Source organism: Frieseomelitta varia, unplaced genomic scaffold, assembly GCF_011392965.1.
Source record: "Frieseomelitta varia isolate USP_RPSP 00005682 unplaced genomic scaffold, Fvar_1.2 scaffold_926, whole genome shotgun sequence".
Taxonomy (NCBI): Eukaryota; Metazoa; Arthropoda; class Insecta; order Hymenoptera; family Apidae; genus Frieseomelitta; species Frieseomelitta varia.
Genome location: NW_025110730.1, coordinates 128340 through 155744, shown reverse-complemented (window position 1 = coordinate 155744; position 27405 = coordinate 128340). Strand labels below are relative to the sequence as shown.

At 36.1% G+C, this 27405-nt stretch overlaps 2 protein-coding genes across 3 annotated transcripts in view; both read left to right on the top strand.

The window, feature by feature from the left end:
- The first annotated feature begins 1987 nt into the window (after nucleotides 1-1987).
- Nucleotides 1988-19191, top strand: LOC122537714 (alpha-tocopherol transfer protein-like). 2 transcript variants are annotated; one of them, XM_043671123.1, is made up of 5 exons: nucleotides 1988-2223; nucleotides 11458-11752; nucleotides 12352-12446; nucleotides 15229-15543; nucleotides 18477-19191. In XM_043671123.1, the coding sequence occupies exons 2-5, from the start codon at nucleotides 11590-11592 to the stop codon at nucleotides 18834-18836; spliced, it is 933 nt and encodes a 310-aa protein (XP_043527058.1). In that variant the 5' UTR covers nucleotides 1988-2223; nucleotides 11458-11589; the 3' UTR covers nucleotides 18837-19191. The 2 variants fall into 2 exon arrangements, with proteins under 2 accessions (XP_043527058.1, XP_043527057.1); XM_043671122.1 differs by lacking the exon at nucleotides 1988-2223 and having other exon boundaries at nucleotides 9984-11752.
- A 109-nt stretch (nucleotides 19192-19300) lies between these two features.
- The window catches only part of LOC122537713 (adenylate cyclase type 3), a 32691-nt gene continuing 24586 nt past the window's right edge, over nucleotides 19301-27405 (top strand). The window contains exon 1 of the mRNA XM_043671121.1: nucleotides 19301-21763. Coding sequence (XP_043527056.1) covers nucleotides 21212-21763 — 552 coding nt within the window. The 5' untranslated portion in view covers nucleotides 19301-21211. The remainder of the gene's footprint in view (nucleotides 21764-27405) is intronic.

Genomic DNA, 27405 nt, shown 5'->3' with positions numbered 1-27405 from the left:
GAACAAGCAGCTTATCCAGTCATTAAACGTTGGAGCAACCTTTGAAACTAAATCAACAACTCCAGCACAAGATTAGTTCTCAGAAATCGTTAAATAAAAAAAAAACCAGTGGAAATGGATGGTTGAGTTGTTAAAAACTTCATTATCGCGTAAGCAAGCAGGAGCAATATCAACAGATAATTGAAACAATTACAGTTCATTAAGTTTTTGCCACCGTATTGATTCCATCGATAGCTTTGCACGAATAAACATGTATTTTTCTTAATGGTAGCCAAATTATACAGTGCACAGAAAATAAATGACTTTTTTTTTGATAAATGACTTTTTTTGTAAATTAACATTTTAACGTTCTTTGAAAAAAAATTATTATTCGCAAGTAGTATTTTAAATTATTGGAAATGATTTATTGGAAATCATAGTATGTTTTGTGGGTATTAAAAAAAGTACATTTTTAAGTATTAAATATTAATATATATAATTAATATTAATATATATTAATATATAATTTATATATTTTTAATATATATAACTTATATATTTAATAATACATATAATTTATATATTTTTAATATATATAACTTATATATTTAATAATACATATAATTTATATATTTCTGTTTTGTATATTTTGCTCATTATACATCAAAGTTTCTCATAAGTATATAAACGTTCATTGTCTAATTACAGTAGAGAAGGAAACAAAGGGATTGAGATCATTTCACTTCCTGGAAATTTTGAAACAATGCGTATTGCACTGTACAGTCAAGTAATAAGAAGCATTTTCCACGATAATGCGGGAGAAATTACTAGATTACGGTGTAGCGTAGGTGTGGTGGAGATTTCACTATTGTAGGAGATTGCTCAATCTTTGTTGCTACAGTATCATGTCCCACCTTTTATCGAGGAACAAGATTATCATGTTTTCAAATAAAATAAATTTCTACAGAGACATTTTGCTTAGATGACAAATGACAAATGCAAAAAATTTATAAGAAAGTATATAGTGTTACAAATATATGGATGATATCATTTTGAGCGTTTCTTGATTATTATAAAATCATGTATGCAGCTTGCTTTGTCGAAGAACAGGTTCCTAAACCTGTTAGGGCAAGATTAAGCAGACCATCTCACATACGAAGCACACTAAAATATTATTAATGTTTGATTACGTCTATATTAGTTCTTTTTTGTTGATTATGAAATCACAACGTATCAGGTGTGTAAATTTATTCAGAGAATTGCAGAATTTATCGATCATGTAACGTGATGTGAACTGTTACAGTAACTTTATTCGTATTTAAATAATTACCGTTATTCAACTATTTCGTTGCGAAATTACGTAAAAGCAGGTGTTATTTTTTTTCTAAATTTATTATATGACGATATCTTATAAATGTTTATTTGTTAATTACGTGCATATCAGTCATATCAGTCATCCATTGTACTATATACTTTGTACTGCAACATGCATTGTACTATTTTACATTGTACTTGCACTATATATTCAACCATCAAATTAACTTTTATTATATTCAACCACTTTCATATTACTTATTCCTAAGTGAAATGATCGGACAACAATTTTACAATTTTCTCGAAAAATTATGCCCAAGATAAATTTTGGATATAATAACATTTCCAAGTCATTAATCGCTGTTTCTCACTCTCTTAGCTCGAAGCTGATTAATACAGCTTCCGAATGGCTCGTACAATTCTACGTCGCGTCTTATGAAACACGGAAATGTGTTGCATCTCTTGTAATTTTAATTTTCGCGATAGACATTGACAGCCCTTAAGTTTAAATACAGCCTAGGAAAGTTTGTTTGCATTATGTGCAGCGTCGCATACATTCAACTTATTTTGCATTCCACGGCGAAAGAACGTGCGGTGCATGACTCGCCTGGACAAGAACCGGCGAAAGGATCGAACTGAAAGTCATGGTAATATTATAGTATCCAGTGACTCAGAGCTTTGTCCTAGGTCCTCCAGGAAGGAGCACAGTCAACTCGAGGAGCGTTCGTTCGTCGTCGGCTTGTCGGATTTGTGCCACAATCGATGTACAACTTTCTCGCTGGTAGATTCACAAACACGGAAGGAGACTGAAACCGGCCTAGGAGGTTCTCCAGTGATCGCAGTGCACGTAGATTCGCGCCAGCGCTCGGACAAGCGTTACGTCCTTGACAAAGCAGTCCTGTTCAACCAGTCGAGCTACGGTTCTCCAGGGTAAGTACCTTTGCAAACCTTCCGACCCTCTCAGTTCCGTATCAAACCACACTGCATATTCTCGTCCTTTGTCCGTTTGCTAACATATGTACATCTCTGTCATCTCTATTACGCTTACGTTGCTTTCGAGTTTTCGCAACTTGGATATCGCCTGAAGATTTTTCGTCGAGTGAGTATCGATCTTTAATGTTTTTAGAGTTTTTAGAGTCAAATTTTCACACTCTCGAAGGTATTATTGTCGTTTATAGAGTTGAAAGTTAATCCTGTCGTTTTTTTAAAATTGCAATCTCGTGTTGATGGACAAAGAGACTTTAAATAGTCATTCGACTTTCGTCGAGTGAGTATCGATCGTGATCTATAATATTTTTAGAGTTTCTCGTCAAATATTTACACTCTCGGAGGTATTATTGTCGTTTACAGAGTTGAAAGTTAATCTTGTCGTTTTTTTTAAAATTACAATCTCGTGTTGATGGACAAAGAGACTTTAAATAGTCATTCGACTTTCGTCGAGTGAGTATCGATCGTGATCTATAATATTTTTAGAGTTTCTCGTCAAATTTTTACACTCTCGAAGGTATTATTGTCGTTTATAGAGTTGAAAGTGAATCTTGCCGATTTTAAAGTTGCAAGTTTGAAACTTACTCTCGTTTTGAATGAAGAGACTAAATTTCATTTCATTTCGATTTGATTTTGACTTGATTACGACTCGATTTAAATTTGATTTGATCTTCGATAAAAATCTGTGAGAAACATCGAAACGAGAAATTATGTACATCAATAGTGGTGTACATTTTCTTTTATTCGTTAGATAAAAATTTTTATTCGTTGAAGGTAGAAAAGATAGGAAACAAGTGATAGAACGCAGCAGGATTTTGGATTTTTATACCAATTTTAAAAAGATTTTATTGGACAGAAAATCATGTGGTATTACAAAATAATCTTGTGGTATAACAATTGATGAAAAGTTGGGAAAAAGTGCAATCTCTCTGCCTTTCTCAAAAATAATTTACGGACAATCGTGCAAGGAAATTAAATGCAACGAAGCGTTCGTACTTCCGCGATTAAATACATAAAGGTTTTCGTACTTTCGCGAACATCGCGATGTTAAACTGTTTTCATTGACATTCATATCTTTTACATAAAAATAGCAATCCATTTTAATAGAACAAATGGCTGGATTCACTAATTACGAGATTATTTAACTTTGTACGAGTTACACATTCATTCATCGTAAATCATTCATTAACATTCCTGTGGATTTTACACAGGATGAAACGCAGAAAATGAATGTCCCCGCGAAAGAATCATTGAACAATACGCACGTTGGAGCAATAGTAAATTCTTGTTGAATTGGTTGAACGATCAGTTTACTTACGTAGCACACAACTGGCATATTTGCGGCAATGTGTGTATGAGTAGGGAAAGTAGTAATGAGACGCTCTTATGTAGAAAGACGCGGTGAAATTGCATCAACGAACGTAACGACGAATTACGGTACCTGTATCTAGCGTGAGCTGTGCATACCATTACAACTGAAACGATAAAACTCTAAATTGAAAAATCTCGTTGCCAAGATTAGAAACGAAAGGTACTTTTACTCACTTGAACGCTTGAAAATTTCATTCGCGGAACTTGCAATTTGGGGGGGGGGGGGAGGAGTTAAATTGCATCCTCTGCAGATTTATAATAATTACATTTATTATAAAATTCTACGGATAAATATTAATATGATAGAACTCCAGATTGGAAACTCTCGCCGCCAAGATTTAATTTGAAAACGAAAGGCACCTTTGCCCGTCAATTCATTTGAACGCTTGAAAATTTCATTCGTGGGACTTGCAATTTTTGAAATTACGAGTAAAGTTAAATTGGTAAAATTCTCTGCAGATTATACATTTATAATAATTACATTTTTATATATATATATATAAAATTCTACAGATAAATATTAAGCTTATGTATATTATGTTTTTATTTTGCTCATCGAACTCTCAAAGTAAATTTCTAGAAAATCATTCAAAGAATTCAGATTTCTTCGTGTAATTCTGAAAATTTAGAAGAATCAGAAACAATGTTCAAACTATTGAAAAAGAATACAATTTCATTTACAAGCACTTTAAACGAGCCCAGACCTGCGGTTAAATATAGTCGGGAAACTAACAGATCATAGCACGAACACAGACAATATTTACTTAAAGATATCTTGGTTAAAAATTCCTCGACCAGGCACGAATGAAAAATTGTGATTGTACAAGCATAGTAGACATAACAAGCGTCAATGTTGTTTCGTAATATAATTGACTCGTCAACATTTCAAGTAAATAACAGCTCGACGATCGAAAAGAAAACGTCCATCGTATTATATCACTTTTTTTGCGATACGATCGAAAGCGTTCTTTCTTTCTTTCTGGTGTAAAGGATCGTGAAATGCATTTTCAGCATGGGGCCACGGGTTGTGATATTTATAAAATGCCGGTTGTAACGCGGAAATAACACTGGCTATAGAACGTTCGTCCGTTCGGTCGGCAAGATTCTTACTTTTACTTTCTCCTGGCTCTGACACGTGAATCCCGGTACACCCACGACAAAAGTCGCGCACAACTGGTACAACGAGAACGTGGCGTGGTCGTTAGCGAAAGCACCGAGCCGTGGATGTGCAATAGGATGACCATGACACGTTTCGCAACCTCGATATACCTTTGGGTAGCCGTGGTATCGGCGTGACTCGCAACGATCGTTGCAACCGCTGCGTGTCGCTAGACACGCCAGAGACTCACGCATCTAATTTGCCCGTCGCTAAACATTCGTGGCGCAATTTCTAACGCTGCGTGCTTTCGTTACGGTCAGAGCTGGATAATATTTCTAGAGAAAATATTTTAAATAATGGATTCTTCACAATTCAAATAAAATAGTAGTTCAAATAGGACATCAACTTTCAGTAAACAAAATATTTCATTTTGACAATCTAAAGCTAAAGTATGAAAATTAAATATTTTATTTTGATGGTCTGAAACATAAAATAAAATATTTTTTTTATTTTAATAACATAAAATATAAAATAGAATACTTCCCATAGTTCTTAACCTGAAAATAAATTGTGAAAATGATTAACGTAACGTAAAACGAGATAACGTAAGGAATCACAATATTTCCAAACGAAATTTATTTTCTTTTTAAATACAGCCATTGGTATATAACAAAGTGCATCGCTCAAAATTTTCATCATTTGAATTACTCCTTCGCGGGCGAAGAATTAAGCCAGCGAAACTAAACAGTCTTTCAACTGGAGCGAAAGACGAAATTGGCGTATTTGTATTTTAAAAATAATTGTTTCGTGTATTTGTATTTCGTAATATTTTGAATTTGAAAATCCTTATCGCCTAAATATTGCAGTAGTTCTGACTCTGCAATGTCGCCATCATTGTCCTCGATATCATCACTGTGTTGCTTGCACAGGAAAAGAAATGGCACAAGTATTTTCAGCATTTTTCAAATAAAATACCATTTGAAATATTATCTTAGAAATTTCTTACAACAAATAAAATATTTTATTTTCAAAAATGCATGCGTGATATAAAATAAAATATCTATTTACTATTTGCCATTTAAAATAGTATTTTATCCAGCTCTGATTACGGTGGAACCGCGTTTATGTGAATCCGTGGAGGGAAACGGATAATGGAGGATAATAGAGTTGTTAATTCTCCGTGTGAATTTTTCTTCGTAGATACAAAAAACTCACTACTTTGTATCAGCGAGTATTCTACGATGAGAGATAAGAAGAAAAAAAAGAATATTAAACGCTCTTAAATGCTCTGTTAAAAAATTATAACAAAAATTGACGATGATAGTGTGTGAAGAACATTAGCGATAAAGTTTCGTGGAGAAATCTGAGACACCCTGTATATTGGGAGTTCACGTTTAAATAAAGCAGGAGTTCATTCTCTTTCAGTGAATAGGATTCAGATAAAAAAAAAAGAAAAAAATATATGATTTTCTTATCACTTATGTACGAACTCTCGTTCGTATATTGGGAATGTTGAAAGTTCAGGCTAGTTGATTCAATTAGCTGATCATTTTGTTTCAATCGATAGAATTCAGATTGATGGATAAATTTAGATAAACGTCCAAATAGAAGTGACGAAATTTTCCATACTCTTGGAAAAGTAGTAAGTAACGACTGGGATGCGGATTTTACGCATTTATGGAGAATTACTGCGAGCTGCAAAAATGTATATAATGTATGTAGTACTTATAATATTATAATATAATATATATAATAATAATTATAATATAATATATAATAGTAATATATAATATATAAGAGTATACTAGTATAATTTATAAAATTATAATATAATAGTATATCATGATACATGTAACACATTATTATTATAATATAATATAATATATAACAGTATTATTGTATTATAATATAATATATTATTATATTATAATATAATATAATGTATAACAGTATTATATAATAATATAATATAATAGTATAATACATGTAATATATTGTTATTATAATATAATATATAATAGTATAATTAATATTCTATTATATTATAATTTTATAAATTATGCTATTATACTATTATATTATAATAATATATTACATAACTTTCTGTTATATACATATTAATATATATATTATAATATTATAAGTACATGATACACAATACAAATTTCTCTTATTAAATTCTGTTCCTTTAGTAATGTCCATAAAAATTTTAAAACGCCATAAAAATTGTAAAATCCGCAGTAATTTAAGTAATGGCAGAACAGTCAGAGTGAAATGATTCCCCTTACCAGATATTTACTTGCGTATTAGGAATTCAAGTTCAGCAGGAATTCATTTTACGTCAATAAATAAAATTGAAATGTGAGTGAAAAACGAGTTAGAAAATTGTTAATCTCCATACGTGGCAAAAAGTGAAAAATTAATGAACTCGAAGATTCAGAATATCAATTCAGTTTCAATCGTTTCAAGTACATTGGAACGATTCGTAATAGTAATATATCCACCACTTTGCAGCGCTCTCGAGATTATTTATTTAAATGGATAGGACTTCTGTCCCGTTAGTTTTTCACTAATTGACATATTGCTAGAAATCGACCGGGGTATCCGGAAACTTACGACCGGTAGCGTTTATCAAATGAACGAAGATGTTCTTTGAACCATAGTGCCCGCTGACCCGTGGAAACCCAACGATAGAACACCTCCACCCACCGAGTTTCATTCCGTTACCTATTCTTATTTTTATACAACCTGCGCTTTCTTCCTATCTGCGGATAAATAAAAATGTCCGTGGAGAACGGAAGATCAGTTTCCTTGCCAGTCGGACATCGCTCGTACGTTAACAGGGACCCAGTTAGCTTCCATTACGCTTTTACCCATAAATCTAAACTGTTTCCAAGTCAGCCAGGTAATACTTCACGATGCACGGCGCAAAGTCTGTCAACCGTGTCTAAGAAACCCTATCCAACCAATCTATCGGCGATTGGTTGAACGATTGAATCGACCTTGGTGTTCCTTAGTCGTTGGCTACTTGATTCATGCATTAATGCAGTCGCTTGTGTTCAAGCTAAGTAAGCCCATAATTTTAAACTTTCTCCACGTGGCACAGTCTCTGAGCAGTATCGAACTATCTACGATGCTTTTCTTTTTTCTTTTTTTTTTTTTTTTAAACGATAGACGATCATGATCGTCAAATACACAATCGTCTGATAAAAATCAGTGTTGATGCGGTGGTACTTACGATATTTAGAAAGTTTGCGTACAATTGTGTATAAATAAATATTAATCTGTTAATGTATACTTTTGTCTTGATGGTTACACTACACTGTGCGAGTATATACGTATGAAATAGTTGTTATATTTTCTGCGTGAGTCGGTTCTTTCGAACCTTGTACATACTATGTTTCTTTTTATTTTTTTATGGAGGAGTACCTTGAACTTTAGACGTCCGTTCGATTCATGTGTTAAAAAGTGATCGCGATCTTAAAAATAACTCCGCGACCTTGATAGTATGATTGTAAATAGATTGCACGTGTCTTAAACAGATTCTTGTATGTGCGTACGCTGATCTCGTTGTTTTTGGAAATTTCACGTGTCATTAAGATACGGATGTTTACTCGCTTGTGTAAGATTTAAAGATACAAAATTGCAATATACTATAAAAACACAATGTCTGGAGATAAATTTTGCAAACGTATTATGTACGTTATATTACAATTTTTGAAACTTAACTCTCTCTTTATGAGAATTCTAACAATGAGAATGTATGACAATGAACAAAAATAGGTAAAATTTTTTTATAAATGTTTAGATATTAATAAAATTTGAAAGATGTATGTATAATATTTACAAGAAATTCACTGCAAAATGTAACAATAAAAAATTTATATGAATAATGTTAAAAATAATTCTACAAAATAATTAATTACGTGGATGTGTTGATACAGTGAAATATTTTCAATGATCTCTATACGAAGGTTCAAATATTTTAATGATCTCTATATGAAGTGTACAATTGCAATAAATACTTTGTAACTTCCATATTATACAATTTTTAGATTTATTTTAAATTTTACCGAGGACAAACATGATAAACAAAATAGCAGTGTCTCATAAAAAATGTTTCGTATATCTTCATAAAATGTTCTCTTGCGTGTTCAGATACATTCTTGAGTCACTATAAAATACATAAAGTTCAGATATATTCTGGAGCCACGTTGTAAAGCATATGAAACAAGACTTTGCAAGACTCTATTTCTTGAACCTAGATCTATACAATTTCCACAGACATCGATAGCCCATTACGAATTTTATAGCGTTCACATTTCCATTTGCAAATTTAATTTCGAAATATCTACAATATTGATGTTACTTATTCAGTCGAAACCGATGACTCACGCGTGGAAGAATTTGCGCTATTAGACAGTATTGGAAAATAATTGAAGAAATAAGACGAGGTAGAAGCAGTATAGAATGCAAGAGTATACGTATGCGCTGCGTAGAATCAGAAAGTAGGATTGATTTCAAGGAAAATTCGCAACAAGCATTAAAGCCTCTTGGGAAAACGTCGATACTTGGGAATAATCTTTTAATTAGTAGTTAAATAGTATTCTGACTTTTATCTCGTGATTACACCATAGATGCTTATGCAAAATGTTGAAACGTGCAATAACAAAATTACACAAAATATCCAAAATGATGATGACTTTTAAACTTTAAAATGTCTTAAATATCTTGTCTCAACAAATAATAAATGAAATCAAAATATCTTATCTAAGTTATTAATATTGCGTTGATAAATATCTCATCTTAATAAACGAAATAAATTATCTTATCGAAGTATTCAATCAAAGTATTCTGAAACAAGCATTTACGTAGTTTCCATTTCTTCATAATTGTTGTACGATATTTGCAACACAGAATCTATATTTACAGATTGCAGATCATAAAATAAATTAATACACGAAATTATGGGGGGGGGGGGTTTCAAATTTTTGAATCCACGGCCATGTAATATTAATTCACGAAAAATATGAATATTTATTTAAGCGGTCGCCTCTGAGGTACGAACGCTCTCGGATATAAATAATGTTGATTTACCATCGATTCGAAAATATGAAGATTAATAACCTTGTATGTTGATACGATGGCGCGATTGTTCCCTGCAACGTAGGGCTCTCAAAGGTGAGGCCGCAGGTAAAAGGAAAACCATGGTGCACTTCGAGTTCATGCAACTAGGCCGGCTGCCGGTAGTTACAGCCAGTTGCACCACCGATCGGCATCGCTGCTGGATCGACTCTCGTGTTTCTATAAAACTCTTTCTTTCCTTCACAATCCTTCTCCATCCAACAGACAGCTAAAAGAAGTCCAGCTGAAATTAAATTTTATTCGCGATCACCGAAGTGATTCTCCTGACAGTGTTGCCTTTTCGCAAAAAACTATTTTCGACTCCATTTTTCCTGGAAGACGGTGTTCTGCAAAATTGTTCGATTAAGATTAGAAAACCGATCGGTAGAGCGGTAAAATCAGTGATGGTTCTCGTAGAATGTATTTTTGAGAGAGAAAGTCACGTCGATTGCGTTTCAGCTAGGTGAACGACAGCTGGCTGGAAAAATGTTCGTAGCCGAAACGTATTGTTACAGAAGATAGCGTGCGGGGAACCGGAAAGATCCTTCGTGTGCGCGTCACGTGATCGTCGAACCATGCCGGTAATCGTTTGACGTTTAATACACGCCGGCTACTCAATACATCTCGTATTAATACATCTTTTGTTTGCGTTATTATTGTCGCAAAGATTTATCGTCAATTAAGTGAAAAATAAACGTTGAGAGAACATATAGAATTGTATATGTACTTTCCGACTGACAACACTGGGAATGAATTTTATATTGTTGGTGCTCGTTGATTTATTTTACCAATAACGTGCAAATCGATGAAAGTTCATCAAATTTTCAAGGCGTGTTAGAACAATGTTAGAAGATGGATTGATTCCGTTAATGTCGGTTTATTTAATGATACTATACTCCAGTTTCTTAAAATTTACAAAATTTATTCAGCCAATCTTGAATTAGCACGGATTAATATTTTGAAACTTAAAAATTACGAAGCCAAAATAAAAACTGCGAACTATTCTTTGGCACGAGATACTTAAAAACTACCGACTTAATTGTACATTATTAAATCATTTTTGAAAGATAATCAATATCTGAAAACTAAATTGCTCGAACTACCTAAAAGCGAAACCATCGATCCAATTCCAAATTGAAATGAAACATTTCAAAGCAATCCGCAAGGATTCTCCAAACGCTTTCAAAAAAGTCTGACTTTGCAAAACGGATTAACGTCACGAGCGACTCCAACCTTGATCAAATCGTTCAGTCAGTTAACAAACGTAAACCACTCTGACCCGAGTTCCTCTTAAATCCTCCAAACTCAGACCTGTTAATCGTCACACGCCCGAAAGGAAACTGGCAAAAAAGGAGATTGACGAGAGGTGGAGTGAAGGGAGAGAGCGAGAGGACAGAAACGAAAGCAATCGGAAGCTGGCCGCGAATTGCGAACGGCGATCGTTGCGCGCGATCGGAACACGTCCCGCGATCGCGCTGTCAGGTTATCTCTCGAAGGCGTCGCGTCGATCCTCGAGGCCTGGATTCGACAGTGTATCGAGCGTAGCGAAACGTGAATCACGTGAAAACTGCGTCATGCCACAGGGTGGCGAGAAGCTGTCGAATGGCAGGATCGACGGTGGAAACCTGACGAGAGAGATTATTCACCTCGAAGGAGAGGATTCGTTGAAGAAGGACGACGCCGATGTAAGAAAGTGTGGCAACGACTTGGACGGTATGCCAGAACTCAAGGACGATCAGATACAGCTGAGCGACGAGGAGGTCTCGTTGGATCTTGGAGAACCCTCGCCGGAAGTGATGGAGTACGCCAGAAGGGAGCTCGGCGAGACGGACGACGTGAAGTGCAGAACTCTTCAGGAACTGAGGGACATAATTTATGGTAATTGTTACGTGTTAATTAACGATGCGATAATTGCCAAACAAGTCGTGCAAACACGCTTGCGAAAATATTGGAATATTTGTAGAATGCACGTACAATGTTTGCATGTTTCGAAACGCATCTACAGGATATCGTAGAAGTCGCAAGGTAGACATTTGCTGCAGCAGTATGCAATTTTGTAGAGATTAGCAAGACACAAGGTTAAGTAAATAACCTCTTTTGTAATTATCTTCTTCGGGAACAGAGTGGTATAATCGTTGTCTCTTGCTCGTATTTAAGCGTATTATAGTTATGAATCGTCTTAATAAGTCAGAGTATTTAATGAACACTTTTAATACCAATTCTACGTTCATTATTATCATTCGCGTTTGGAATGAATAAACTTGTGGCTTCTACGGATATCTTTACGTTTGCTTTCAAATTTTACTCGCTTAATTGGCTAAATTATTTAAATAAAATTTAAACAGCGATTGATTTCGCGGTAAACGAATTCGCAATGTATTTCATTTCGAGTCTCCGAGAGACTTATCTATTAATAATTAGAGAGATATTTGTTCAAGGTGATCGAGTAAGTACGCTAGGTATTCTATGTTTTACAGAGAGAGGAGAATGTTTGCCGCACAGGATGGACGACGACTTCTTGATTAGGTTTCTAAGAACGAGGAATTTCAACGTTAACAGGGCGCATCGATTGGTAAGTTTCATTAATATGACGAATCTGAATACAAAATTTTTGACAGTTTACGCAACATGAGTACCTAGTTCCATCTATTTCGCCCATTTCTACAAATTTCTAATTTCTTCCTCTTTTTTTTTTCTAATTTCGTAAGAATGTGACAATTATTAGACACAATTAGACCAGCAGTTTACTATTATTATTCATGACGATAATATTAGTCACAGCTGCAATTTATCGACCGAGATAAGATAATTTGCGAGCTGGTAGCGCAGCAGTATGATTTGTAAAACGAGTCCGGCTACAACAATTGCGCAATCGTGTCAAGGAAACTGAACTAACTAGACAGAAAATATCTCGATAGTTCTAATATTATTTGCCGGAGCCGATCGATTTTCGGATTAATTAAAACGATACGATCATTCCGCGCGATGTGATGCTCATCTGTATATTATTTTTGCGCGTTAATTGCTGTGCACATTTCTCTCATTCGAGAGCATAGTCTTCGCAATGGTGACAAAGGCAATTGTCAAACAAAGGAACGAGTTACGCGTCAGCCGATTACTTGCGCGAATCAAGCTGAATCAAAGTTCAGTTCGATTGCGGAAAGCAAGAGAATGGAACGGTCGAATTTCCAATGGTCGTTTTAATTGCTCAATGTGACCAATTATTCGATTTTCTAGAACCGTCTTCGTGTGGCTCAGGATCGAAACTCGAGGTAAATTCTCGAGACTGTACCACTGAGTTTTCGATTTCACTAAAATTTTCATGATGACTTCATCGGAGAATTCTGCTACGAAATTTGCTATTATTTTTCAGTGAAATATATATATATTTTTTTTATTAAGTTCTACGTTTCATTTTCATGGTCTCAAAGTTGTATTAAATGATACGAAATTTAATATACCTAAATTTAATTAAGGTAAAATTAGGTTTTATAGTCATTCTAGAATATTTCAGCCAAACTTATTTCAATATTTCAACCTTATTAATTATTCAAACGTGTTAAAAGTCGTCAATTTTGAAAAAATGTCAATATTTATATTAATATAAATATTAATTATATAATTATATTAATTTATTTTATTTATATATATAATATTATATATTATATTATTTATATAAACATTTAAATGTTATATTATAATATATATAATATATTTTATTTATTTATTTATATAATTATATTAATAAATTAAATATTTTTTCTATTAATATTAACATCTTAAATATTATCCTATTTTTGTATGTATTTCACAAATTAAGAAAATTCAAATGTCAATTAGAATAAACCGATTCATTTTCTCTCCTTTCTCTCAAGTCTCAAATAATGGAGTGTTTATTTTGCTTTAAAAAGAAAAAAAAAAAAGGAAACTCACAGTTTGCAGCATGATAAAACGAATTCGTGTCGCAATTTCGCGTGTCGTCCCTCCGCGGGTCATTAACAAAGTTAATCGCATTTCCAGGGTCGATTTAACATTTACTCGAAGCCTCAGCGCTTTTCGTCCGTTAAAACGAACCGCGAAACTCTTAAATAATTGCACGGCAACCGTCTCTTTCACGGATTGAAAGAAACGGCACCGTGTTCCTTTCCCCTCTGGTGTTTCTTTGAAACGCCATCAATTATCGATCGGTCTCCGTTTGTTTGTTCTGTTTTCCGTGTTTGACGAACGGTGGTTAGATTTGTAGAGCGATTAAATCGCGATGAACCCTTGACGAGAGGATTTTCCAAGGATTTACAAATTCAAATTTGCATTTCTTTCGTTGTCAGCAAATCGCGGTTATAGTATATGAAAAAATAATTTCTATAATATCTGGCAGGTAAAAGAATTTTTTGCTGAGACACTGTTTCCTTTAATTATCAAAAAGATATGAATATTTGCATAATTCGCGGTCACTAGTAGAATGTAAAGAAGTCCAGGTGTTTAATTAAATTTTGTATGCGCATGAGTTTGAAACTTTGTCTTGAAACAAAGACTAGGTACCCTTGTTCCGAACAATGTTGCACGAAACTTGGTTACAAAACTGAAACATCTTCCATCATGTTATCTAGGTTACTATAATATTAATCAGTGCCTTGAGTAGGAAACAAACTCTTAATAACTCCAATCGCGAGGAAGTCTTGCCTGTAGCGAAGAGCACAACTGAATCAATAACTACATTAATTACATTAACATTAAGTGATTTTGTGTTTCATAAAATTATATGAAAATAATTTCCAAAAATCTATTCGATGTATTGCCAAGTAACAATATTTCATTCAAAATGAAAAACTATTTATTTCAAAGTATTTTAATGTTTTATGAATTAAAATAATAATTATACTGTAAATAACATTCATAACGTACAGAAATTATACTTTGTTACAGTTATACTATGTTATTTACAGAAATTATACTTTGTTATATTATTTACAATATAATTAAATTATACTTTGTTACTTTGTTATACTACGTTATTTACAATATAATTATAATAATAATTATATTGTAAATAACATTCATAACGTACAGAAATTCTACTTTGTTACACTATGTTATTTACAATATAATTATAATAATTATATAATAATTCTAATTATAATAGTAATTATATTGTAAATAACATTCATAACGTACAGAAATTATACTTTGATAAAAAGACGTTCGTAACGTTAAGAGATTATTTAGGTTAATTTTAATTGTTTATAGAAATTCGTGAATTTTCTATAAAATTACTCGTGATTATTAATTCAATTATGCTCTTCGCTCTGTTAACCTGATCAAGCATCACTCCTTTGTCTTAAGACATCTTTCGATAGATCGTAAACTATTGCAACTTCAAAGAGGAACACCCGGAGATCCATCAAGATGTGTGTCCGCCAGAAATGAAGCACATTGGCGAAGACGACGTGATGTCAGTGCCACCGTACAGGACACAGGATGGCAGGAGGATAATGATTTATCGATTGGGAAATTGGGATCCAAGGAAATATGGCGTGGAGGAGATTTTTAAAGCCACAGTCATCATCCTTGAACTTGGGGTATTGGAGCCTAGAGCACAAATCCTTGGCGGCGACGTAATTTTCGATTTGGAGGGCATCACTATGGCACATGCGTGGACTATCACACCTCAGGTATCTTCTTTCTCATTCACGTGTTACGTATATACCTCAAGATTAAATTTTCTTTTTTACATCGTACCTTGAAATTTAGTTTCATAGTACGTATCTTCTTCAAAATTAAAAATTTTGTAATATTTGTTTCAAGATCAAATTCCGTGGTGCTATCTATTTGTTAATGAACATGTATTAGGCTGGGACATACATTATACAAGTGTTGCTTCTTCAAATAAAATATTGTAGCGTGAACGTTTACGTTTTCATTGTAATCTTGGTCAGAAATCAGATTCAAATGTTTGAGTTTATTATCCAAGTCATTTTCAAAATTCTTTCCAATAAGATTCAAATCAAAGATTCAAATCGTAGAGTTAAAAGATTACTTCCTTGCAAGTGACAAATTCCACACGTGTTATTTCGACAATTCCGTATTTTTCGTTTTTCTAATAATTTGAAAATCCTGTACGAGCTTAACAGCTTGTGAACGCAGCATTGATAAGAAGATCTATGCAGCAAATTTCAGCCTGTACGATATAATTAATAATAATTAATGAGGCAGGATCCGGCTGAATTCACAAGCTTTGGAGAAGCTTGCTTCGTTTCGCGTGCAGCAACCTAATTGGCTGGACGAATGCTGAATGAACGATAATTAAAAAAAATAAAGGATTGTCGGAATGAAACGCGAGGAGGCAGGCTTGACGCGAGGATTTAATTAGACGAAACTAAGTCGAGAGAGGGAAAAGCTTCTAATTTATCCGTGAGCAAGAGATAACTTCTTAGGTGGGAGTACTGGTATCGATCTACTTTCAACGTTCTTGAAACTTAAACCATCTATAACGCCCTTGAAACTAATAGTCTCTTGTTTTATCTGGCGACCTCCTGTTACGTTTATTCATCCCGGCCGAATATCCGGTGAACGGGTGGACTGTATGAAGACGGCACTAATGGTGTCCTTGAAACTACAACAATCCGTAAAGTTCTCGACACCGATTTTCCTCCGCGCATCCAACAAACTTCTTCGTCGGGATCTGATTCTTCATCAGATCGTTAGTTGAACGACGGTGTGGGATAACGGCGAAGAAACTTCGAGCTAGTCGATCATCGACGTCGCTCGCAATGTTATTTCTCGAAAATTTTAATCACAGATGGGAGAGAGAGAGTGAGAGATCTTGTGAAATAGTTGTGAAGATCTTTGTCTTTCATTTTGGAGGATTTATCGTCATTGAGATTTTAAATACAAGAATCTACTATACGCGATGTAAGGGTCGCTATAAATTTGAAATTTCCTTGTGAATTATAGGATATATTTGAAGATCTCGGTTTGTTGCTTTATCGCCAGGAGGATTTTTACTGAAGTTCTAGATGCTATGAGGATCAGTCTTGTGAAATAATTATAAACTGAGATATTTGTTTCTTTTATTTTGGAGGATCTATCGTCATTGATGTTCTAGATACAAGGATGTGCCATAAAGATTTTAGACAAGCTTGTAAAATAATTATAAAGAATTATTTAAGAATTATTTAATTATAAAGAATTATTATTATTATATAATTATAATTATAAAATTAAAAATAATATAATTATAATTATAAAGAATTATTTAAGAATTATTTAATTAGAATATTTAAGAATTATTTAATTATAAAGAATTATTTATATAATTATAAAGAATTTCCGGAGATTTTTATTTTTCATTTTGAAGGATTCTAGGTTTCAGATATAAAGGATCTATTGTAACTAAATTCTAGGTTCCAAATATAAAGTATCTATTGTAACTAAAATAGATACAAAGATTTGTTATAAAAGTCGAAGGTTGATATTTGGTGAATTATCGTTTACGAAATCGAATTTATAATAAATCCTAAAATCCTTGGAATCATTTGCAAAGTATTTACCACCTAACTGGTCTACAAAGAATCGGTGTCAACATTTGTACACAATATTTACACAAAGTGTTATAATTGTGTCCTAGATTTCAGTTTCATTCTCATTACTGTGCAGTTGCTGGAACGTTTCCACTTTAGAATATCAAATGTTAATTCATTCCTCTCCATTAAGTCTTTCTATAAACATCTTTCTAGTATTGACGGACGACGTGAAAATTAAAACAATCAACACAATCGCACTGTAATCTCAGCGACACTTTTCCACCATCGGAGAGCGTCATAGCTGAAAGCCATGATTAAAGGCGAATCGAGTTAAATCTCTTCGAAATATCTCATCCTTTCGAGTCATAAACTTAATCAAGTTGATGGTGTCGGGCTTATCAATCTTTGTCAAATTGCAAAATCTATGGAAACGGGACTTTGGATTGTTTATCACTTATTATTGATGAATGAATGGAGTGATCAGGCTTGGATAAATTTTATTCGAAATAAATTACTCTGGCTATTTCTGTTTCACAAATGACGCGAATCTTTGCAAACGTCTGTCTGGAATTTAAGCTATGTTATATTAAGACTATGTTAGAGTTAATTTCGAACTTTATGAATTGCAACTCTGTTGTATCGTATTCTATTGTATTATGGCCGCTTACTTTTACTTTTTAATATATTCAATTTCACCTTCATCTTTTTAGCAGACTTATTTTATACGTAAACAAACTAAGTAAAAAATTCTTGTATCAAATAAGAGATTCAGTGTTGAACTTTTTGAGTTGCACTTTGTTGCGTTGTATTCTATTGTATGATGGTTGCATCGCTTACTCTTGTTCTTTAACACATCCAATTTCACCTTTGTTCTATTACCAGAATTATTTTATACACAAACAGAATAGATAAGAAATTCCCGAGTTAAATAACAGATTGATTGTTGAACGTTTTGAGAATTTCATCTTTATTTCATCATCAGGATTATTTTATACGCAAAACAGATTAGATAAGAAATTGTCGAGTGTCAAACAAGAGATCCAACAATCGCTAAACTTTTCTTTTCAATTTCATTCATCCAGGTGGCCAGTATGGTAGTGGCGTTGATGGTATCGGCGTTCCCAATGACGACCAACGCCATACACATCCTCCATCAGTCGTGGGTGTTCGACGTGATGTTCTCGGTGTTTAAACCGCTGTTGGACGTGAAAATGCAAAACAAGATCTTCTTCCACGGCAGCAACATGGACAGCCTCCACAAGCACATCTCCGCGTCGTACTTGCCGAAGAAGTACGGCGGGATCAGGGAGGAGTTGCCTTACTACAAGTGGATCGACAACCTCAGCAAAGTGCCTCAAATCGTTAAAGAGATGAAGCAGCTTGGTTACGTACTCCCGGAGGAGAAACAGAAGCAGCAGCCAGATCAATCGGTCGAGGATTGAATTAGGACGTGCCTCGTGGGCTCCTTTGTCTCCAGTTCAATATTTACTTCTTGATTAATAATAGCCACACACGTATTAGTCTCTCATGCTAACCTGCATACAACTATCGGTATAATCCAGTTAGGATTCTTCCTTTTTCACTTCGTTTTTTTTTTTTTCTTGTATTCTCGCTTCCTTTTTATATCCGTTAATTAGCGCGTTTCTTCCTCGGAAACGGAGAAGATGCATCATATTAAACGCAACTCGAGCGTCGCATGTTTTGTACTCTCGTTCATTACCGTTCGTTCTGTATCCTTCTTTCTGCATAGCCTCTGCGCTCTCCTGTCGTGATATTGATTAAACGATTTCAGAGAGATCGCCTGTTCGTTCATCTTTCCCACCAAATCTCCGACGTTCATCTTTCCCACCAAATCTCATACTAGAGCGCGATTCGCGGATTGATAATAAATTGGATTCGAGGCGAATTAATGGCTCGACAAAAATCGACGTCGTTCAATTTCCTAGGAGAATGGAGGGACTGGCGTTGGCTGGTATTTACAGATCGAATCGAGACCTTGGTCTTCCAGGGCGAATCAAATGAAATAAGCGCTATCGATCTCCTTTACCGAGAGCTGAGAGGTCTTTGGATATTCGTCAAAGGATGTAACCTCGAAGAAAAATTAATTTAAAATTCAAGCGTCAGTCGCGTTACTCAGTCAGTTTTTTTTTTTTTTTTTTCTTTTTAACACACGACGAGGTGACAAACCGTCCGTGCGCAAACAGAGACTCGACGCGACAGTTAGCAGATTGATTTGCGTAGCACGTTGTTTGAGCAGAATATAAGCCGAGAGCCATTGGATCAGTCACTGGTGCAAAGTGCAATTACAGGAAAACGAACAGTGCGTGTTTCCCTGCAAGCGTCAGAGCAAACAATGCACAATCTCAACCTAACGAAGATTACATCACTCGTGTCAATCAGGAATTGATTAACGGTACTCTACTGTCTGTCGCGTTCAATTGTACTTTTTGCAACGAATGAGAGAAGAGGAGTCAAACGTTTGTTAACAGGTACACAGTCGCTCTGAAACATGAGCGAATTTCTAAGAACCGCGGCATCGAAGCTCAGCCTCTTCGATAGCGAGTAAACGAGCGTGAATCGCAGATTAATGACTCTCGATTAACGATCACAGTGGTGTAAGTCAGTGAACCGCTCGTTTTTCGTAAAACGACACGTTCTACGCGTTTGATCGTTCTTCGAACGACGAGGCCACGGTACGCGGGCATATGAATTACATTCTTCGCAGAGGAATGGCGATGACAATTGAGATTTCTCGAAAATTACGTGACTTACACACACCGCAGTAATTTTCAGCCGGTGAATTGCGTTCATCGATCGTGGAAGGACGACAGCTGCAGGGGGGAGGAGCCGGTTGATCGAAGTCCCTCTCGATCGGTGCAGTGGAAACAGGCGGATCGGCGCGCGCGAGAGAAGCATCGGGTGACCGACATCGAAAACGAGCAATTCACGGAAAACGAGCGGACATGGTCGGTGGTGGCGGTGGCTTTGGCGAAGGGTGCAGCTAGGTCGGTAGGTACATACGCGTAGGTAGGGCAGAGAGCGGCGCAGGTAGGGCCTGGCGTGGACGGCACTGGGGCTTTTGTGGTGGTTGATATCGACCCGGCGTTCGTGGAGGGTCGGAGCTGTCGGGGGTTGCATGGCGCAAGTCTGGACGAAGGAACGAGGGCGAGGAGGTGTACGGAGGTGGCGGCGGAGGCGGCAAGGAGCGGAGACGGATGGAGAGAGTGGCGGTCCGCTTCCCTCCGAGGAGAGAAGAAAGAGCACCGGCAGTAGTAACCCGGCCAGTACCCCGCGCGCGGGTGCAGCTGCATCCCGAAAAAAAAAAAAAAAAAAAAACGCCCGTGTGTGCGTGAGAGTGCGTGAGAGTGCAAAACGCGAGAGGCGTGCGTGTCCTGCTGGCGAGGACGACCACGTCGCCACGAGGGCCGAAACGCGTCACCAGCTGACAGCCCTCCTTGTCCTCGTTCTCAGCATCCTCTCCGAGGAATAGACGCGTGTACGCGACGCGATCACCGAGGGTGAAACCCTTCCTTCGGCCGGCTAAGGGTTGGGTTCGTCTGTCCGCGAACGGAAGGAAGGTAAACGGAGGCCAGCAGACCGTACCAGACGATAACCTTGGTTTGCAACGCATCGGACAACGATGTTTCCTCGATGCTATCGCGTTCGAAGCCACCGGAGCGAGTTTCCACGCGTGTAACGCGCGCCTCAGCCGAAAGTATGTGAAACGAGGAGAAGCAGAGAGTGAGTGAGTGAGAGAGAGAGAGAGAGAGAGAGAGAGAGAGAGAGCGAGAGAGCGAGAGAGCGAGATAGCAGCGCCATGTTACGAAGACAAGAGACCTCGAACGAGGATTCCTACCTGAGCGCGGGCAGGCCGTCGAACCTGCTGCGGACGAGCTTCAGCAGCGCCAAGCTAGAGACGCTCTATCGTGCCTCCTCCCTTCAACAGAGGCGGGGTGGCCTCGAGTACTTCCTGTTTTCGGCGCTTCTCTACGGCGCTCATTCGTTGATCACGCCGGGGCAGGAGCTACCGGCTCGAGGTTTGACCGTGGTCTTCTTGGGGTTGAACCTGGGCCTGTTAGCCTGGGCGAAACACAATTCCAGGGCGAAGGATGCGCTGTGGTCGGTGGTACCTCACGTGGCCTGGAAGCTATCCACCGCACAGCTACTTGCTCAGCTGTTCCTCAAGTCCACCGAGGTCACGCCTAGGGACGGACTAGGCTGGCTGTTGCTCATGCTCTACCTGCTGTTCGCCACTCTACCCCTCAGGCTGTCCCTCTGCGTCCTCCTCGCCTTTGGTACTGCGTCGGCATACATCGTGTCCGTCGTTGGACTCTCCAAAGATCCTGCACAGATACCCATCGACGTTTTGGTAGGTGCTGTTTGATGTTTGCACGTTGATGTTTCTTAAAAGAGGAGAGAGCAAGCTTGCTCTGGGCGCATTTGGGGCGAGGTTTTGGGAGTAAAATGTAAACGGACGGGGTATAAATTCAGAATTGTACATGTATACTATAGCAAAAAAAAAAAAAAAAAAAAGAAAGAAAGAGAGAAAATAATGGATCCTAGTCATATTCTATTTCTATTTACATTAATTAAGCACGGAACCCCGTGCAAAAGGTAACAAAATTTACAAGCTCAGTCGGAACTGACACGCAACGCGAGTTGCAAAGAAGCAATAGCAGCCGCTGAGATTAGGACGTTTTATATTCTCAGCGACTGAACTTTACTCGAGTGATCGATCATCCGTGCGAACGAGTGGCTCGATTATCCCCCGTTGTCAGCCCTTTTAATTGATTTACGATCCTCGGGCGCCCCCGTCGCGGCGATTGCGCCACAGAAACGACTCCGATTACAATCGTTCACTAAAACTAACTGCGATATTTCACGGCCTCGTGCTTCTTTTCACTCGGTGTGTTTCATCGAGCGTCTCGAAGACGAACAACCCCCTCCCCCTCGTGAAAGGGGCTGTTTCCCCTCGTTTTCATTTTAATTTCGAGCGATTTAATCATCGACACACGATGCCTCGTGGCCTCGTGGAAACAACTGTTGCCGCGCGATTCAATCGTGGTTGAACTAATTTGCCGTTGTGCGGCAGCGGCCGCCTTTCTTACGTGTTTCGATCGATCGACACACGCAACGACACACGGTACGAGGCTGGTCGCACGCCTCGAACGATCCATTGTAAAATAGCCGTGGCCGGCGCGCGTGACAACATTTTCCACGTTCGAGCGGCTAAGCCCTCGATTATTTTCTATTCGAACGCCCCTGCACGGAACGTTGAATGGAACCGGAGTTCGCGATACACCCGGGACTGGCTTGCTATTTTTGAAAATACCAAGCCACACCGGTGGAAGGGATTGGTAAGTTTGCGGTCTCCGGGAGTGTTCGAATTTTAAATAGAATTTTCTTTCTCTCTCTCTCTCTCTCTCTCTCTCTCTCTCTCTCTCTCTCTCTTTCTCTCTCTCTCACGCTCGTCTTTGATAGGCGTGGGTGGTACGTTCGCAGCGGTGAATCGTGACTCGATCGAAACTGATAACGACAGATTTATTTCCTCCTCTTTCTTCCGTTTCTTTTCCCTTTTCTTTTCCATTTCATTCCAATCTCTGTCTCACACATGTGCGTACGCGTTTCGTTTGAAGTGCATTACTTCACAAGAGCTTCGACAAGATATTCTAATTTTAGACGAAGCCCATAGAATTTATAGAACCCGACGCGTTACGACGTCGATTAAAATAACGGATCTATGGATTAGATCTTGGCTCGTTTTATTTTTTCAATCCGGGGTGCCCGGTTGTATAAAATTAGACCGCAATCAAAGCGATTCCCAGTCTCGACGCAGTGTGTCGAGTGGTTATTAACGAGATAATAGATTGGATATCGGACTTTCTTTCAACCTCAGATTGAATAACTTTTTGATTGATCCGAAGTGTGATAAGCTTCCAAAATAACAACGACTCGAGGTAGGAAAAATTAGCGGGCATGATAATTTACCGAGCAACAAGTTAACACCCCAGCTGATTACGTTTCGTAGCTCGAGCAATTTATGGGAAGCCATTTTCTCTGGTTGTCAATTTTTATGGGACAATCTGCTTCGTCGTACAGTGATAAATAACTGTAATCCCGAAGACACCGCTCTCTCCGTCGTTCTTCATCAACCTAAGTACTCTATGAAATTAATTTAAACGTTCTAACCTACTACGCTACGTAATTTAAATTCGATATTTCATAATTCCAGAGAATGACACATTGATCTAAATATAAAGATTCTTCGACAATGACAAATAAATGTAGAAAAACTTGCACTACTTTGAACGATAAAGAGATGCACTTATGTATGTGAATGTTAACAAACAACGATCGCGTATAAAAAAGAGGATCCTCGACTTCAATGCTGTGGCACAAATAAGCCATGGTTTATGCAAATGTCTGATTTATGCAAATTTCATGAACGTAATTGGTAGAGATTTGTTTTTGTCCCGCTAAGTATTATAATGAGCTTATTACGCTTCGAATACTTTGTATATCTTTAGTTTATGCCTACTTCAACTTTCAAATGTTCTATTAATAAAATATTCGCAATATTTGATGACATTCGCAGAAACAGAGAGATACAAATATTTATTGAGAAAATGTGTTACAGTAATATTTAGAAAAGAACAATATTTCTGTTTTAACAAAAGTTGACAATAATTTTCTCAGGAGTTACGCACTCTTGGTAATTATAAAAAACGAATATCCATCAGTTTGGTATGTTTCAACATCAATTAACATCTCTTGAAACAATAATTACATCTCTTTATTGAAATAACTTCAAATATTGTTCTATTCATTTCTAAAAAAGTGAAACATTCCCATTTGACTGTAATTTATAAATTGCAAACAAAAAGGCACTGAATGTTCATCATTTCAGTAAATTCTAACATCGATCAATGTTAACATCTTTTTGAAATAATTGTCAGTCTTAATATTTTCAGTGAAATAACATCAAACATTCAAATATTCTTCCATTCATTTCTAAAAGTAAGATATTTCTGTCCTATTTGTGTAATGTACACAAGAAAATTGAATGTCCATCATTTTAGTAAGTTTTTAACATCAATTAATAATTCCAAAAGCATTACTTACATTTTAGTCTAATCTAGGTTAATATCTTCTCTTGAAATAACATCAAACGTTCTTCCATTCGTTTTTTTTCCCCCCTTAAAACTAAAACATTTCCATTTGACTGATTGTCCTCGATTTGCTATAATCTACAAATTTCCTACATTCAATCCAACCCCCGAGAAATCCTATCTTTACATCGATCTTCAGCCGTTTGATCGCGAGTGGCGGAAGGGTCGTCGAAGGAAAGTGGTAAGCGTCACGATCGTGCTTATTTCATTTCATGTCGAAAATTGCTAGTCGCTGCATGATCGAGCTGTTTTTCTGGTTATTGCAGTTTCTGCAGTTCCGTTCGCCAGCACAGCCCCGATGCAGACGAGCGATATGACGTCGTTGCGATTTAACAGGGTTGACGCTGAACGATATTCCCAATAGCTGGTTCACACGCTCGTGTGCATTGCATCAATGAAAAATAAGAGAAAAAAGGAAATCGTATCGGTTTTCGCAGCAACACCAGACCCTCGCACAATGAACATTCCCGGAGATACTTTGTCTGCAAATACGGGTCGTTTCATACGTTCTTCCACGTCGTGTGCATTCCGTGTAATTTTGCACTTTCCACAAATCTTCAACGAATGCGCGAGAATCCGCAGTGTTAGACTCCTTTCGTAATATCAAACTACGATCATTTTCGTGATATCAAACTCTTGGAGAAACATGAAAGTACACTGTGCTTGCCGAAAGGGTTGCGCAATAGGAAGCCTTAAAACGTCTTGCCCTGGAATGACTTGCCACGCATGTCGAGAACTTTTTGTCCGAAATTGCAACAATTTCTCAGTTTTAAGTATATTTAAATGGCAAAACAAATAATAAGTTTATTACTTCTTAGTAATTTCTATCCAGTGATATCATACCGACGAGCTGAAAAGAAAGAGAAAGCGACGAATTATTGTGTTACGGTTCGGTCACTCGTTATGGTCCGCGAACCAGTTTCCAGCGCAAGGGGTTAAAAAGGAAATCGCTCGCGAATAAAAATAAACGTGAATTCCGCGAGAATTAAAAATTAAGTGAATTTCAAAAACTATAGTAAACTCTCTTCACTTTCCAACTAGATTTAATAAAATATCTAGATCCAAAAAATATGTGCGTTCTCCAGATTTGTACATCTCCAAATTTTTAGTTGTTGCAATATTTTTGGCGAACAGATTGTTCGACCTAATTACTATAACAGTTACATAATATCGTTTAAATACTTTCTGCAACTACTGTCATACACGTACGTCAAGTAAATCAAGTTGTCAGTTCAAACTGACTACCTTTTAGTTTCTGAAATGTTCCTCTGTTAATTCATTCCTGCACAAGGTACACGAAAGAATTTGCGTTGCTAATGTTCATTAGGCAAGTCATCAAAGGTCAATTAATCGACGTTTCAGTCATCGAGGCAGCTCACTTAGGTCACTGAATTCGAGCGTTCATTCCGGTGATGACTGATCGGAAATGTGGAACCTGCTCGTTTAATTACAGGCTTCCCTACCGTTCACCCTTTCGCGCAGACACATCGTCGCTTTAATTAGCGATCCACCTAAACTGGACGCCACCTTTATTCGTCGGAGCAGACTGATTAATAAGTCACGAGGAGCCTTGTGTTTTGTTAAAACGGTAACTATGCTTCCCTGTCTGGGAAACTTATGCTCGCCGGTTACTGCTCGACAAATTTTGTACGTCTTGTTGTTAACTACAGACTACTTATTGTTGGCCTGACGTCATGGTTTATTTCAGCACCATATCTATATACATATTGTGTACATCTTACATTGTACGTCTGTATAAATGTGATTTTATTATATTATAAATATAATTTTGAATATAATTTATAAATATATTTTACATAATATAATTGTATAAAAAAATTAATATAATTTTTAATATACTTTATAAATATATTTTATATAATATAAATACTTTATAAATATATTTTATATAATATCAGTATATAGAAAAATTAATATAATTGTGAATATAATTTATAAATATATTTTGTGTAATACAATTATATAAAAAAAATTAATATAATTTTGAATATACATTATAAATATATTTTATATAATATAAGTATATAAAAAAAACTAATATAATTGTGAATATAATTTATAAATATATTTTGTGTAATATAATTATATAAAAAAAATTAATATAATTTTAAATATACTTTATAAATATATTTTATATAATATAATTACATAAAAAAATTAATATAATTGTGAATATAATTTATAAATATAATTTTGAATACAATTTATAAATATATTATAAACAATTTTGAATATAATTTATAAATATAATTTTGAATTCGAACAATATAATGTGTCCCTACGGTAACAATGAGTATATAATTGCGAAATAAGCGTTCAAATACTTTTGAGAGTAACTTTAGTAAATCGATGGTTTCTATAAAATTAGCAGTTCACGTGAAGAAACATTTTATTGAAAAATAAGGGTAGTTTTCCAGCCAGTGTGCTTAAAAGTCTTAGAGGGTACAATTTATTTTTAATATTCAACATTTATCGTAGATAATAAAATATTTAAATTGCACGTGTGTCACAATTATTAATATATTAATACTCTTTATTGTCATTCTCTTAGGTTTCAAATAAACTTGTGTACGAAGGAACGAATTTAGATTTTCGAAGAACGTCGCGATTTCTTTCGTACACACGTGAACAAGCGTGAATGATTAAAGAATCGTTTCGATGGGTTTTTGAGATTAGTATGAATATTGCGAGTTTCTTTCCTCGCGTGACAGGATGATCGATGCGCGAGAGGAGCGAGTTCGTGCACGGAACGAATTAGGGCTGCACGGACAGAATTTATGAATTTTTGCGTTTGTCGGCGATCGAGTATATCCCGGTCGCG

Coding starts and splice junctions, on each gene's coding strand:
- LOC122537714 (XM_043671122.1), top strand. CDS start 11,449: ATGCCACAGGGTGGCGAGAAGCTGTCGAATGGCAGGATCGACGGTGGA. Junction 12,447..15,228: donor TTAACAGGGCGCATCGATTG/GTAAGTTTCATT, acceptor ATCTTTCGATAG/ATCGTAAACTATTGCAACTT. Junction 15,544..18,476: donor CGTGGACTATCACACCTCAG/GTATCTTCTTTC, acceptor TCATTCATCCAG/GTGGCCAGTATGGTAGTGGC.